This window comes from Alexandromys fortis, unplaced genomic scaffold (genome assembly GCF_014885135.2).
Source record: "Alexandromys fortis isolate MF-2015 unplaced genomic scaffold, M_Fortis_MF-2015_v1.1 scaffold_27, whole genome shotgun sequence".
Taxonomy (NCBI): domain Eukaryota; kingdom Metazoa; phylum Chordata; class Mammalia; order Rodentia; family Cricetidae; genus Alexandromys; species Alexandromys fortis.
The window spans coordinates 12,936,312-12,948,747 of record NW_026067952.1 but is presented as its reverse complement, the minus strand read 5'-3'; the positions used below and the strand labels follow the sequence as shown (position 1 = coordinate 12,948,747).

Here is a 12,436-nt window from a genome sequence, read left to right as displayed (position 1 = left end):
CTTGCATCTGCTGGCCATGTGAGCTAGCCCTGGGAGCAGCTGCCAGAGCCATTTGCACCACCTCCCACAGCATGCTGGGGGCAGCTGTGGAGCCACCTGCCTGAAGAAAGCCACAAGCCCGCCCATCTGGGCGGCCATACTCACAGTCAGCTGCCTGGCTCTGCGGGACCCTTGCTGACACCTGCAGGCTCAGGTGCCAGCTCCTGTGATGAATCCACTCTGGAGGTTCCTGGTCCTCCTCCTGGCATTGTTAGCCTTGCCCTCAGGCCTGCTCAAGCAGCCTTGGCCCGGACTGACCACAGCCTACAAGGATGGAAGGTCTACCCTAGCGAGAAGTGAGCTTACCCTTGGGCATGGCCTGCTGTCCATAGGGTGTGGGGAAGGCACAGCCTGGGCCCCACCACTAACTGCTGAACCACCTTTGGTCAGCCTCTCATCTAATCAATTCATTTATTTATTTATTATTTGTTTGTTTACTTGTTTATTTATTTATTTTCCCTTTTCCCTTAAGTAAACAAAATCGAATCTGAGTTACACGTTTCCAATTTATGGCATATGGTCTCTTGTTTTATGTCATTTTCTCTTTCTCCCTTATCCTATTCCCATTCCCTTACAGACCTTGTCAGGAACTGCCATGTACTTAGCATGTGTGTCTATGTCTGTATCCAGCAGGGCATGGTTGTGCATGCCTTAAATCCCAGCACCTGAAAGTCAGAAACAGGCAAATCTCTGAGTTTGAGGCCAGCCTGGTCTTACATGGTAAGACTCTGTCTTAAAACAGCAAGCCACGCCTGCTTCCTCTGCGGGAGGTGTTTTAATTCATATGACCCTGACTGGTCTCTTGCTCTGCTTTTCACTTCTCGCTCCACTGCTGGCATCTCAGTTGCCTTGGCTGCTGCACATTCATTGCCTCCATGTAATTGACTGCTCCCTCGGGCCTGTCACCTAAACTGTTTGTATCTTCCCATTGCTGTAAGCAACATTGACATGTGAATGACCTTGGACATGTCCCTGTTAGAACACGTGGGAGAACTCTTCTTGGATAGAGATTTCCAGAAGAGATGTAAGCTCGATTTAGTTAAAAATGTCGGAGTCTTCTTTAAACTGCTGTGTTGTTGTACGCTCACCCAATGGTAAGAGAACATATCTCCCCACTACTGGAGGGCATCCACCTGAATCAACCGGTCAGTGCTGCCAAAGCAAGATGCCGTAGATAGGGTGGACCTGGGGAGGCGGCAGTGGAGTCAAACAACAGATGGTTATTTTTCACATAGTTCTGGCAGTTGGAAGTTCAAGTTGAAGGTGCTGATATGTTTGGTATCTGGGGAGGGACCTCTTTTGCTGGCTTATGGATGGCACCCTCTCATAGTCTTTCAGAGAATGATTATACCTGATGTCTTCCTCTTCCAAATATACCAGTTCTATCAAATTAGGGCCAACCCCATGACCTTATTTAAATGTATTTACTACCAGTAAGGCACTATATCAAACACGGTTGTTCCTAGATACCCATGGGGATTGGTTCCAGGTTTCCCCTTAGATCCTAGGACCTTTGGATGCTCAAACTCTTTACATAAAATGGTGCAGTGGTTTCACAAAACTGATGCAAATTCTTCCTCACACTTGAAACCATCTCTAGATTACTCATCAGATCTTAGACTATGCAAATGACATGCAAATAGCTGTTATGGACCATTCAATAGATAACAGCAAGAAGAAAGACTGGGAATGCTCAGAACACAGGCAATTTTTCTAGATATTTCCAATCCATGGTTGATTGGATATGCAGACAAAACAGAAGGTGGGCAGTATTCCTGCCAAATGGCACCTGTTGACTTCACCAAACAAGAACAGTTTCAAAATCACCAATATCTCATGATATAGTTTGTGTTTGGAGTCTGAAGGTCTCCTCACATCCTGGAATCACTCTAGTTGTCTCTTTCAACACTGTTCTAGTTTTACCTTCCACACTGAGGATGTTAATCCGCACAATGGATATTTATCTCTGTGTGCGTCTGTGCATGGAAAGTAAAGAACCAACTTCACTTCTGCCCACATGAGTCAGCTTCCCAGACCAAACGGCCAAGCCAAGACTCCCCCTTGTTCTCCACCTGCTTAGAGAGCCGCCTCTGTAACCTAACACTTTCATTGTTGCATCTCTGTGGATCACTGCTTTTTCTGACAGACTTTTCCTATTCTTACGTATGAATTTTCAAGGGTGTTGAGTTGTTCTCAAAGTCTTCCTCTGGACATCTGATCACACCCACATTCAATCTGTCTGTATATTTAGAAGAAAGGAGTTTCTTCACAATGGGAGACCCCGCCCATAGGCTTAGTGTATTGTTAATCAGATTTTGCTCTATGCCCCATAAAATCTTAGAAAAGTTTTGAGCATAGTTTCTCAAGTTGATTTCTTGAGAATGTATAGTTTTTGCTGCAGAGTAGATGACTTTCTTTTTTAATTTCTTTTATTTACTTTTATGTGCATTGGTGTTTTGCCTGCATGTATTGTGAGGGTGTCAGAGATCTTAGAGTTACAGCCAGTTGTTAGCTGCCATATGGGTGCTGGGAATTGAACCCCAGGTCCTCTGAAAGAGCAGTCAATGCTCTTAACCACTAAGCCATCTCTGCAGTCCATTTCTGTATCATAATCCAAACTGATGGATTTGGTTTTTGCTTTTGGTGTTGTTGTTTCAGAGAGATCCTCAGCCATGGTTTCTACTAGGAAACATCTTAAGATGGACCCATTTCTTTTCTGTGGGATACTTGGAGACATGAATAAGTGCTCAGATGAAAGAGGACCCCTGGGCTCACACCAGGCCTATTTTCCATGTACCCCACTCTTACACAGCAATTTGAACATCACCATCCCTTCTCTATTCCCAGTTATCGCTCAGGGCCTCCTGAAGCACAACGCTGAAGGCCGAATCCAGAGCATGCAACTCCTGGACCGTCTGAATGTCTCAGGGATCGTGGCCCCAGGGATGGTAGGCTGGCTGATTGGTGGCGTGAACTTCCAGCAGCAGCAAGAGATCAGGTGAGACCTTGAATCCCTCTCTAGACTCTGGGGGCACTCTAGGGACCTCTGGGTCAGAGGACAAAACAGAGAGCAAGGCTTCTGAAGAAGGAAGGCATTCAAACTCAAGGAAGGCAAGACACAAAGCCCGAATGTGAGCAAGCTGGAGGCCTCTGTCGGGAGCTGTTTAAGGAGGCACAGCAGGGCAGTTAGCAATAACAGCTCAGTAGCAGATATGTCTGCGGTACTTCAAGCCCACCTTTGCTGCCAACTTTGGGGAAATTGTTTGGCCATTCCAACCTCACCTGTAAAATGGGGACACAGAACAGAGCCTGGATAAACATCTGGATATCAAACAAGGCCAGGGCTGCAACTAGACCCTGGAACCTCTATTCAAGTGGGGCATAGCTTTGTGACTCTGCATAAGTAGTAGACTACACTGCTCACAAACCTTGGGCTCTCATCAGGTAAACAGTCACAATGATAGTCCCACTGGAGGAGATGCTAGAAACCCTGGCAGTCCTGCACAGAGCTTCTGTGGTAAATACATGGGATAGATAACCCTTGGGAGCTGGGGTTTCTATGGCAGTACTGGATACATCCCACCCAGAGCCACTGAGACTGCTCCCTTGAGCCTTCTACTTCCCAGGTCTCCGTTCCGCCCTGGAAGTGCCATTCTATCGTACAGTTTGTATCTTATTCCAAGAGTAGGGAGGAACCAGGGCACAAGGGGCTGTATGAAGGCCACCCAGGCTGCCTAGGTAGCCCAGGAAGGAACTGAAGAGGTGGTGTGAGCAGCGGAGGTGTTCACACTCATGCATATTTCAAGTAGGTCAAGGTGGTCTGCAGGCAGCAAGTGGGGGTGGAGTGTGGGGACACCGAGGAGCTTCCCTGCTGAGTCCCAGACAGATGACACGGCAGTCTATCATGAAGGGAGTCTTGGTCTGAGAGGGGGCCCAGTGTCCTGGGATGGAGGGTCCTGCCTGTCAACATCTGGCTCTGCATTGCACTGTGCAGCTGTGGGGAATGTTTCAGGAGCCCTGGGAAAGCTGGCCGCCCAGCCCCTCCTTGCAGCCAAGGCTGGCCTCGCTTCTGAGTTGCCATCCCTCACCTTTGTGCGGCTTCTCCTTTTCCTACGGTTAGCATCAACATCACCAATGTGCAACTGGACTGTGATGGGATCCAGATGGCGCTGCCTAAAGAGTGGTTCTCGACAAACATCACACTGGACTTTGACGTTGAATTCCGACTGTGAGTCCTACCCAACAAGCAGTGTCTCTTAGGCACTGTTCCTCCTTTTTGGGGACCTGGGAGCTCAGGGTGGGGTGAGGCAGGGTGATAGACTAGGAAAGGCATATCAGGGGACCCCAACTCAAATCCTAACTCCCTGCACTGACTTACTGTGACCTGGGCTGAGTCACTCTGCCCTGAACCTTGGCTTCTTCTTCTGCAGCAAAGATAAGATGACGCTCATAGTGAAGGGGTCATTTGTGAGCCCAGCAGGAAGGTCCCATGGAAGAACGGGGTAGCCACTCTTCCTCTCCCTCTGCTCATTTCTCTCCTGCTCAAACTTCCTGTAAGGGAGTCAGGAGCTGCACCCACATGGAAAAGTTCTTAAAATAGCAGCTTACTCTAAACTCTTCAATTTCCCAAAACTAAAATGACCTCCTTAAGTAACTTTCAAAGGTCACTCCAAGTTGGAAGTGGGGAGGGGTGCGGGAGTGGGTTCAGGGGTAGAGCCCACGCTTAGCCAGCCCAGGTTTTGCATTCCATTTCCAGCACCAGAAAAGGAAAACCAAGCATAGAGGTCTCCACGGTCGATGGCTGCTTTCTCCTTAACTCACTAACCTAGGCTTTAGCAGACAACGGTTGTTGGGAGGACAGTGGGTGGTGCCTGGCTTTGCTGCTCTTCTTGCTGGCTTCCCCACCTCCTTCTCCATCCCTTCTGCCTCCTCCTTTCTCACCACAGGCCCTTCAATTCTAATATCATCAAGACGCATGCCCGCATGGGCCTTGCTGCAGAGTCCTGGCTGGAGAAAGATGAGTTTGGCCGGAGGGAGCTGGTGATGGGCAGATGCCACATGGAGCCCAACAGTGACGGTGCATCTATGTCCACTGAGTAAGGCCTCCCGCCCTTTTGGGGCATCCCTGACTCATGAGCAGCTGTGGCTTATATCGTTCCCCCGTGTCCTCATGAGGCCAAGGCAGACTTCATCGCTTCACCAGGACTTGCTCCTCCTGTGCCCCCCTCCCAGAAACCCTGTAGTCACTGACCCCACCCCATTTTCCACCCACCACAGAAATAAGTTTCTCCTCTTGGTTCCCACCCCAAAACCTTTTAGGAGAATAAAAAATTCAGGAAAGCCTCCTGAGCCTTCTGTCCTCACCCCTGCCTGGTTCTGTGACCATTTATCCTCTGCCATCGGTTACTTGTCTTCACACTCCTGTGCCTACGCATAGCGACATCTCTTCGAGAATGCCTTTCTGGCCTTTTTAAGCACCTTATGAAGATATGCCCAAGTACTCCTCCAAAAGTCCCTAGCGCCAGGCACCCAGCCTAATGGGACACCAGGTTGAGCAAGACAGACACAAGAGTTGCAGGGAGGTCTAGGGATGGTGGATCAGCTGTGTGTCTCAACACACCATGGTGAGGAGTGTGCTGACTTCTCCCTGTAATTGCCGAGTGCTGGGCCACAACGCTTTCATGCTTGCCTCATAAACATCAGGCTGTGGTGCCAGCTTAGGCTGCAGCAGACATTGGCAAGGAAGAGGAAGACCATGAACTCTAGTGCTTTGCTGCCGTGGTCCTGCAAAGAGTCAGCACTTACTCTCTGTGTGACCTTGGCCATGTCATGCCCCCTCTCTGGGTCCCCATTGACTAAGGCTAGCAAGAATACCTCCCTAGAAGGTCAAGTAAGGGTTTGGAATAGGAGAGTGTATTCAGTACCTACCTCCCAGCGTTGGTGTGGCCTGGACTGATTTATTCTGTCCTGAATTCCCACCTCTTTTCCTAGGGAAGTCCCACCCAAGATGAAACATTTTCTCCACAACCTCCGAGAAAGCCTGGGGAAAGTTATTCCGAACCTAGTAGAAAGTCAGGTAAGGTATCCAGGAGTTCCACCTGCCCTGCAGGCTTCCATGAGTCTGAGGATCAAGGCACACGTCTGGATAATTTAACAGAGACCCTGGGCTTTGGGACCTAACAGCAAATCCCAATTGCCATGAGATTATTACCATAAGCAAGGGACAGCCACCCTAAGTGTCCCATATCCTCATGTGCGGCACAGGCAGCTGAAGTCCCCACCTCAGAGCTGTGAGGCTTTAGGATGTGGGGCATGGATGTGCTGTTCAAGGCTCCTAATGGTTGCCTGAATCCTGCTAGAATCCAGGGGTACAGGGGCTTCTTGCCTCAGAGACCTCAGTTTCTTCCTATCCCTGACTGATTGTCTTTGTGGTGGGAACCTAGGTATGTCCTCTGATCGGTGAGATCCTCCGGCAGCTGGATGTGAAGCTGTTGAAAGGCCTCGTGGGTGAGTGTTGGGGTCCAGCCTGGGAGGTCTCTTTGGGACCAGCAGATACTAAGGGAGGAGCCCTAACTCTCATATACTGTGAGAATATACTATAGGGACTCTATTGCAATGTCCCCCCAAGAGATTTGGAAGAATAGAAGGAACCTCTGCCAACCAGGTTGTACCCTACCCAGAGAGTCTAGCTTTCCCCAAGAACTCTGTAAGTCTAGTAGGGAGAACACTCTGATCTAAACTCAAGACTACTCCTGCCCCAGAGACAGGTGGACTGCTTCAGCCCCTGCCCTGATGGAGCCCACCGTCTTGGGAATAGAAGACAGGAAGTCATCCATCAGGGATGTCATTCTGAGCGAGTGATGGGAAGGTTCTTGGCCCCAGTCCTTGGAGGATGGACTGGGAAACTCTCCCTTCTCTGTGGACCTGGGGATCAGAAGGGTCACCTAGAAACCAAGGCTCCCCTTCTCCTTTCAGAACAGGTGGCTGCTCATAATCTTGGTCAACTCTGAATCAGCCAAACCCCTCGGGTGCCAGGCTTGAGGGGCCTCCCACTGCCTGCCGTTGGTCAGAAGAAGGTACTTCTGGTTGAGACCTAAGTCTCTCTTAATGTGGGTGTTCTGCTGTCCCCTGGAAACATGACCCCCAGGTTCCAAGACATCCTGTCCTCTCCAACAATAAACTCTAACTCTGAAGGATACACCAGCCCCACCTGGAGGGTACACCACCACCTCTTAACCCCACCCTGCCTTGAGCTTTAGTGTAAACATCCCTGGTTTGCTCGCCAGCCCAGTAATGGTGGGGAATGCCCACTCTAGTCTGGTGTTGCCAGCCAGGGACCTTGCTCAAAGCAGGGAAGGGCCAGTGATGTCTCACTCCTCATTTGCTCATCGATGTTTAGTGAGCACCTACTGTCTGTTGCTGTGCTCCCAGAGGTCACAGAGGAAGCATAAGAGCAAGAAATCAAAAGAGACCCAGGATCAGACCAGATTCAGCTCTGTAAAGGCAACCAGTGTCCTCAGTACCCACGCAAAAGAAGGCAAGAGGGCAAGCTCAGCAAAGGTGGTTTGGGGCACAGATGAGTAGGTGACTCCTGACTTGAGGACTCACTATCTGTGTCTTAGACAAAGACCCGCACCCTTTGGTCATTGTCACCTGCAATGTGGGACTAACGGTTTTTCAGGACCCATAGCACACTGCTGACACCCACACCAACACTTCAGGACACTGGCCATGTTCAGTCAAACTGAGCTTTGCACCTGGTTAGCCATGTGGCAGGGTCCCCACAAGGTGTCAGAAGACAAGGGTGTTGTGGTAGCCATGCTTACAATAGCCCTAAAGCAGCAATATTCCTGATCAGCTACAGAGGACTGACAGGCAGGTAGGAAGGCAGCAGAGCCACACGCTGTGACAAAATAGTTGACGGAAAGGACAGCCCACTTCACACAACAGTTTGGGTGAACCTTCTGAAGTTGCACTAGAAAAGTCCAACCTGAAGCACACGTGTTGCAACTCCAATGACACAGGACAAAAACAACAAAGCAAAGGCACACTGCTAGAGGTCAGGGTAACTACGGTAGGGGGAGGCCTGGAAACAGGGAGGGACTTCCAGAGAAGTGGTCATGGTCTATTTCTCAGCCTGGTGCTGGCTGTGGGGAAAAGTGTTCCATCTGTGGAAAGCTCATTCACTTATGTGTGTATGTACCTTTTTATAAGACATAATATATTCTAAGAATGTTTAAAATAAAATATTTAGCATGAAGCACATGTGTGTGGGGTATATGAAAAAAAACATTTGCAAGACATTGTCTATGTGGAAAATGTTTATTCAAGGTCGTTGAGTTCATTGTTAACTATCCGCCTACTAGCTACTCTGTGATTGAGTGTTGATTCCCACCCTAATCCATCAAAAGGTGAGGATCAATATCACATATTAATAATAACAGCATGGCTAGAAAGATGGCTCAGTGGTTAAGAGCTCTTACTGCTCTTCCAGAGGTCCCAGTTTCAGATCCCAGCACCCAAACTTAACTGCCTGTAATTCCATCTCCAGGAGAATCCAGTGCCCTCTTCTGGTTTCCTTGAGAGTACACATGGCATACACACACATACACAGAAATAAAAAGAAATCTTTAAAAGTAAATAATAGTAGCTCATGTGATAAGCACATGACTAGTCTTCAGCGTCTCATTAAATGCCTCACAGCGACTCTGTGAGGTGCAAAACTGTCTCCTAGCTTAAACACGAGAATTCTGAAAGAGAGAGCCACTCGCCTAAATTCACACAAAGAGGAACTGGCCATGTCAGCCCTGTCAACCCCATCAGTTACGCGCTGGCAGCAAGATTCCAAAACTCAGACACTTAATTGTGAACCCCCACCCCCCAGGTCTTTCCTCCCTCCCTTCTAGCCCACCTCCAGCCTTCCCTCCCACTCACGGGGGGGGGGGGGATGTGATGAAATCCAAGCTCAGGAGAATTGACAAGCTCAAACAAGGAAGTCTTAAGTGCTCAGAGCTGAGAAGAGGGCCAGAGAACTCCTGTCTCCATCTCTCAATTCAAACTCCCTAATCCGAAACGCTTCACCGGGGATTTGCAACCCTAAACGCCATGTTCCTGAACATTCCACTTGATAGCCTTTGGCTTACCGGGTTCTTCCTGCTCTTGAGTCAAAGAGCAAACACAGGAGGGCTAGGCCGAAAGGCTGCCCACTTCCTTGGGGGACGGCTTTTGTCTGTATTCCTCCTGGCACCTCCGGGGTTGTCTCAAGGTCTCCATCAAGATGGCTCCTTGGTGTTCTCCATCCTGTCTTTGTTTCAAGGTTCACAGAGACAGTGCCTTTCCACATTTGCTCCCAGAACACCTTGTTTGACTATGGACCCCTCTGGTGCTCTTGGGGTCCACAGTGATGGGTGGATAAAGCAGACATTTATCCCCAAACAGTCAGAACTTTTGTCCAGGTCCTACCTCTGGGTGCCTTAAGCCTTCCTTGCCCTTTGGTGTCCAGGCAGCCTTTGAATCAGCTATGTAGCTGGAGCTACACCACTTTCCCCAAACTTTAACCTCTCACAGCCTTGGGAGGTGTTTGTGGTTAATTCCTTGTTATAGGTGAGGTAACCTAACTAAAGGCAAGCCTTGAAAATGTTCTAGAGATTTCCCTCATGGTCCCTATGGCTAGCATTGATATACCTCATATTCTAAAGTCCACAAAGGGAGTAGCCTTCAGCTTGAGTTAGTACCACAATTTTTTTTATTTAAAAATGAATGAAACAGAAAAGAAAGAGAAAAAGAAAAGGATGCGGAGAGAAACGTTTTTCCCAGCATCATTCAGTCGGTGATGTGTCTTGTCAGATTTGGAACTCTGTGCTCACTGGTATCACGGCCCATAGGAGGCCTCCAGAGACCACAGCCAGTTCGTTTGGAACAGGAAGACTCTGTAAACTTGTTCTTGAAAGCCACTGAAACAATACAGCCCTAAATGATGACAGCCTGTTGTCACCTTTCTCTAGCTGAGGTGAACTCAGGCAGGTCACAGCCTTATCTGAACCTCAGTTCCCCCCACCCAAGGATTGTGATAAGTGGTTTAAGTCCCCAGTGTCTCCTCAGAGGGCTTTGCCACTGCCTGTCCCTGATGCTGGTGAGGTCTTTGGCCTGAGAAGACCCATTTTCTCATCAAATTCCCTCTCTCCCTTCCTCCCTCCCCCAATCCCTCCTGCCCTCTGGAGTTTCCAAGTTCATCTGAAATCCTTCTCAAGTTTACCCCCCCCCCGTGTATCCTATTCCCAAGTTCTAGAGAATGAACCTGGAATAGAGTTTCCTTTTAACAAGAAAATTCTGCTTTGCTCTTTAAAAATGGAGCCTATGTGGGCTGGGCTGTAACTCATGGCCTTTGGGGTGTCTTCTACACCACTCTGCTACATTTTTCTTAAGAAAGCACCCTGATAGATTTTTCTTAGGCCTCTGCAAACTATATCCTTCTGTTTGTAGTTAATTTAAAAAACAAAGCAGAACTGTGATGCACGCACGCCACCAGTATAGGCTCCAACATATGATCCATCGGGCGGGGAGTGGGGGAGTCTCCTCTGACATGTGGTTTCTCTGAAGCATGTTGGTCTCATTGGTGTCACCTGGTACAGAAAGCTGGGTCTGGAACATTAGCTGTGAGTCCTGCCGCTGTGCCTGCTCTGGAGCTTCCCTGCTGGCACACCAAGCATGCAGCCCATGGAACGCCTCAAAGAGCAATTCCAGCCGAAGCAGAAATAGGGACTTTATGTCTCCTAAGTCTAGGGTTCGGGCCCAGTTAGTGAGAGCAGATGGGTGGGTAGCAAGGGCAGTATGGATGGGAAATGTTTCAGACCGAAATGCCCTGGCCCCTGCTATGAAGATCGCATAAAACCGTATTAGGTGAGAATTCATACAAGTTCACACCGAAAGAAGAACACTTTTACTGAATGCTACCCTCGTGTGTTTACCTCAACTGGGATTTTTAAAACTCAGGGCAGAGAGCTGAAAGTAAACACGTAAGGGTGTAAAACAGGAGTGCCCACCCTCAAGACTGGACAATTCCCTGTCCTGGAATGGGGGTGGGAGGAATGCAAGAGAAACTGAAGAGAACACAGCTCCAGGGGGCCCAAAGGGCAACATACACTGCCCGTCTCCCCGCAAGACAGAACTCAGCATGGATGGATGTCGGAAACGCCACAGACGTGCTGAGTGGGGGACAGAGGGTGCCTGTGCTCACACCCCTGCCCAGGGCCAAGACAGTGAATGTCTCAAAGAGAGCCGGTGAACCAGAGAGCTTAGGTGGGGACGGGCAGCTGAGCCTGAGAGTCTGGGCATAGACTATGCTGGGTGTCCAAGGAGGAGATGGTAAATGCTAAATCAGAGGAAGCCAAGTGGTCCATGACGTGTCTGTTTTTCCAGTCAAGTCCAAGGACAAGGTATCCTTCTCTGAGCACCGTAGTACAGGTAAGGCCCCTGGAGCAGAAATGAGACTTCAAAGGGAAATGAAGACATTTCTGTAACCGAGCAAAATGCCATCAGAAATAGCAGGTGTTGGGTAAATTGGAGGAACGTGTAGATGCCTACACTACCAAACAAGATGCAGGCCACTCTGCAAGTGTGTTCTCCTTGTAGCCCTGAGCTGTGTGACGCCATCTCCATCTTACACAAGGGGTAAAAGTTTCCATAACTGGAGGGGGCCCACCCCGGTCAGTATACAGCTAGGACCCAACCTTCCCTGTTTTCTGCTATAACCCATACCCAACCTCTTAGCTTTAAAGATTTCTATTAGCCGAATACACAATCTCAGATCTTTTCCAGGCCTTATCTGCCTCCATTTGCCCAAAGGTTAGTAGCAAGACCTACTCTCAGACCCGGCTTAGGGGCTGTCATCCCAGCGCTCAGGAGTCTGAGGCAGGAGAATCAGTTCAAGGCCAGCTTGGGCTTCATAGTGACTTCAAGGCAATCCCTTGTGATATCGCAAAGCCTGGTTGTTCTCACAATTCAAGACCTTGGTCTATACCTGTCTTGGATTTTCCCTTCTTAGTCCTCATAGTCCTAAGTAGTAGAGAGCAGTGCTTTATTATTTATCTGAGGAAAGTCTAGGGCTAAGGGAGAGATCAGGAGGCTGCATGATAGTATCAGAAAGATGTTTCCAGAACCAAGAAGAGGGAAGTATAATGTGGAAATCAAATTGGAGAGAAGTGTAGGGAAGATTCAAGCCCCAGTTTCTCACTAAAGAAACCCACCACACTCCCCCTTGCCAGGATGAATGGACCTGGCACAGGCTGGAGCCTGGCAAGTATTCACTCCTGGCCTTGGTTCCTTGCCATTATTATCCAATGAGTTGACTTCAACCTCTACCACTTCCTCTCTGGACCACTTGTGCTAACTAGGCCCC

General features: G+C 49.0%; 1 protein-coding gene across 1 annotated transcript; it reads left to right on the top strand.

Annotated features, from left to right (window-relative positions):
- The first annotated feature begins 2,379 nt into the window (after positions 1–2,379).
- Positions 2,380–8,136, top strand: Bpifa3 (BPI fold containing family A member 3). The gene is made up of 6 exons (XM_050150741.1): positions 2,380–3,037; positions 4,160–4,267; positions 4,986–5,135; positions 6,031–6,115; positions 6,483–6,546; positions 7,015–8,136. The coding sequence occupies exons 1-6, from the start codon at positions 2,661–2,663 to the stop codon at positions 7,047–7,049; spliced, it is 819 nt and encodes a 272-aa protein (XP_050006698.1). The 5' UTR covers positions 2,380–2,660; the 3' UTR covers positions 7,050–8,136.
- Positions 8,137–12,436: the final 4,300 nt, after the last annotated feature.

Coding starts and splice junctions, on each gene's coding strand:
- Bpifa3 (XM_050150741.1), top strand. CDS start 2,661: ATGGATTTGGTTTTTGCTTTTGGTGTTGTTGTTTCAGAGAGATCCTCA. Junction 4,268..4,985: donor TTTGACGTTGAATTCCGACT/GTGAGTCCTACC, acceptor TTCTCACCACAG/GCCCTTCAATTCTAATATCA. Junction 5,136..6,030: donor GGTGCATCTATGTCCACTGA/GTAAGGCCTCCC, acceptor CTCTTTTCCTAG/GGAAGTCCCACCCAAGATGA.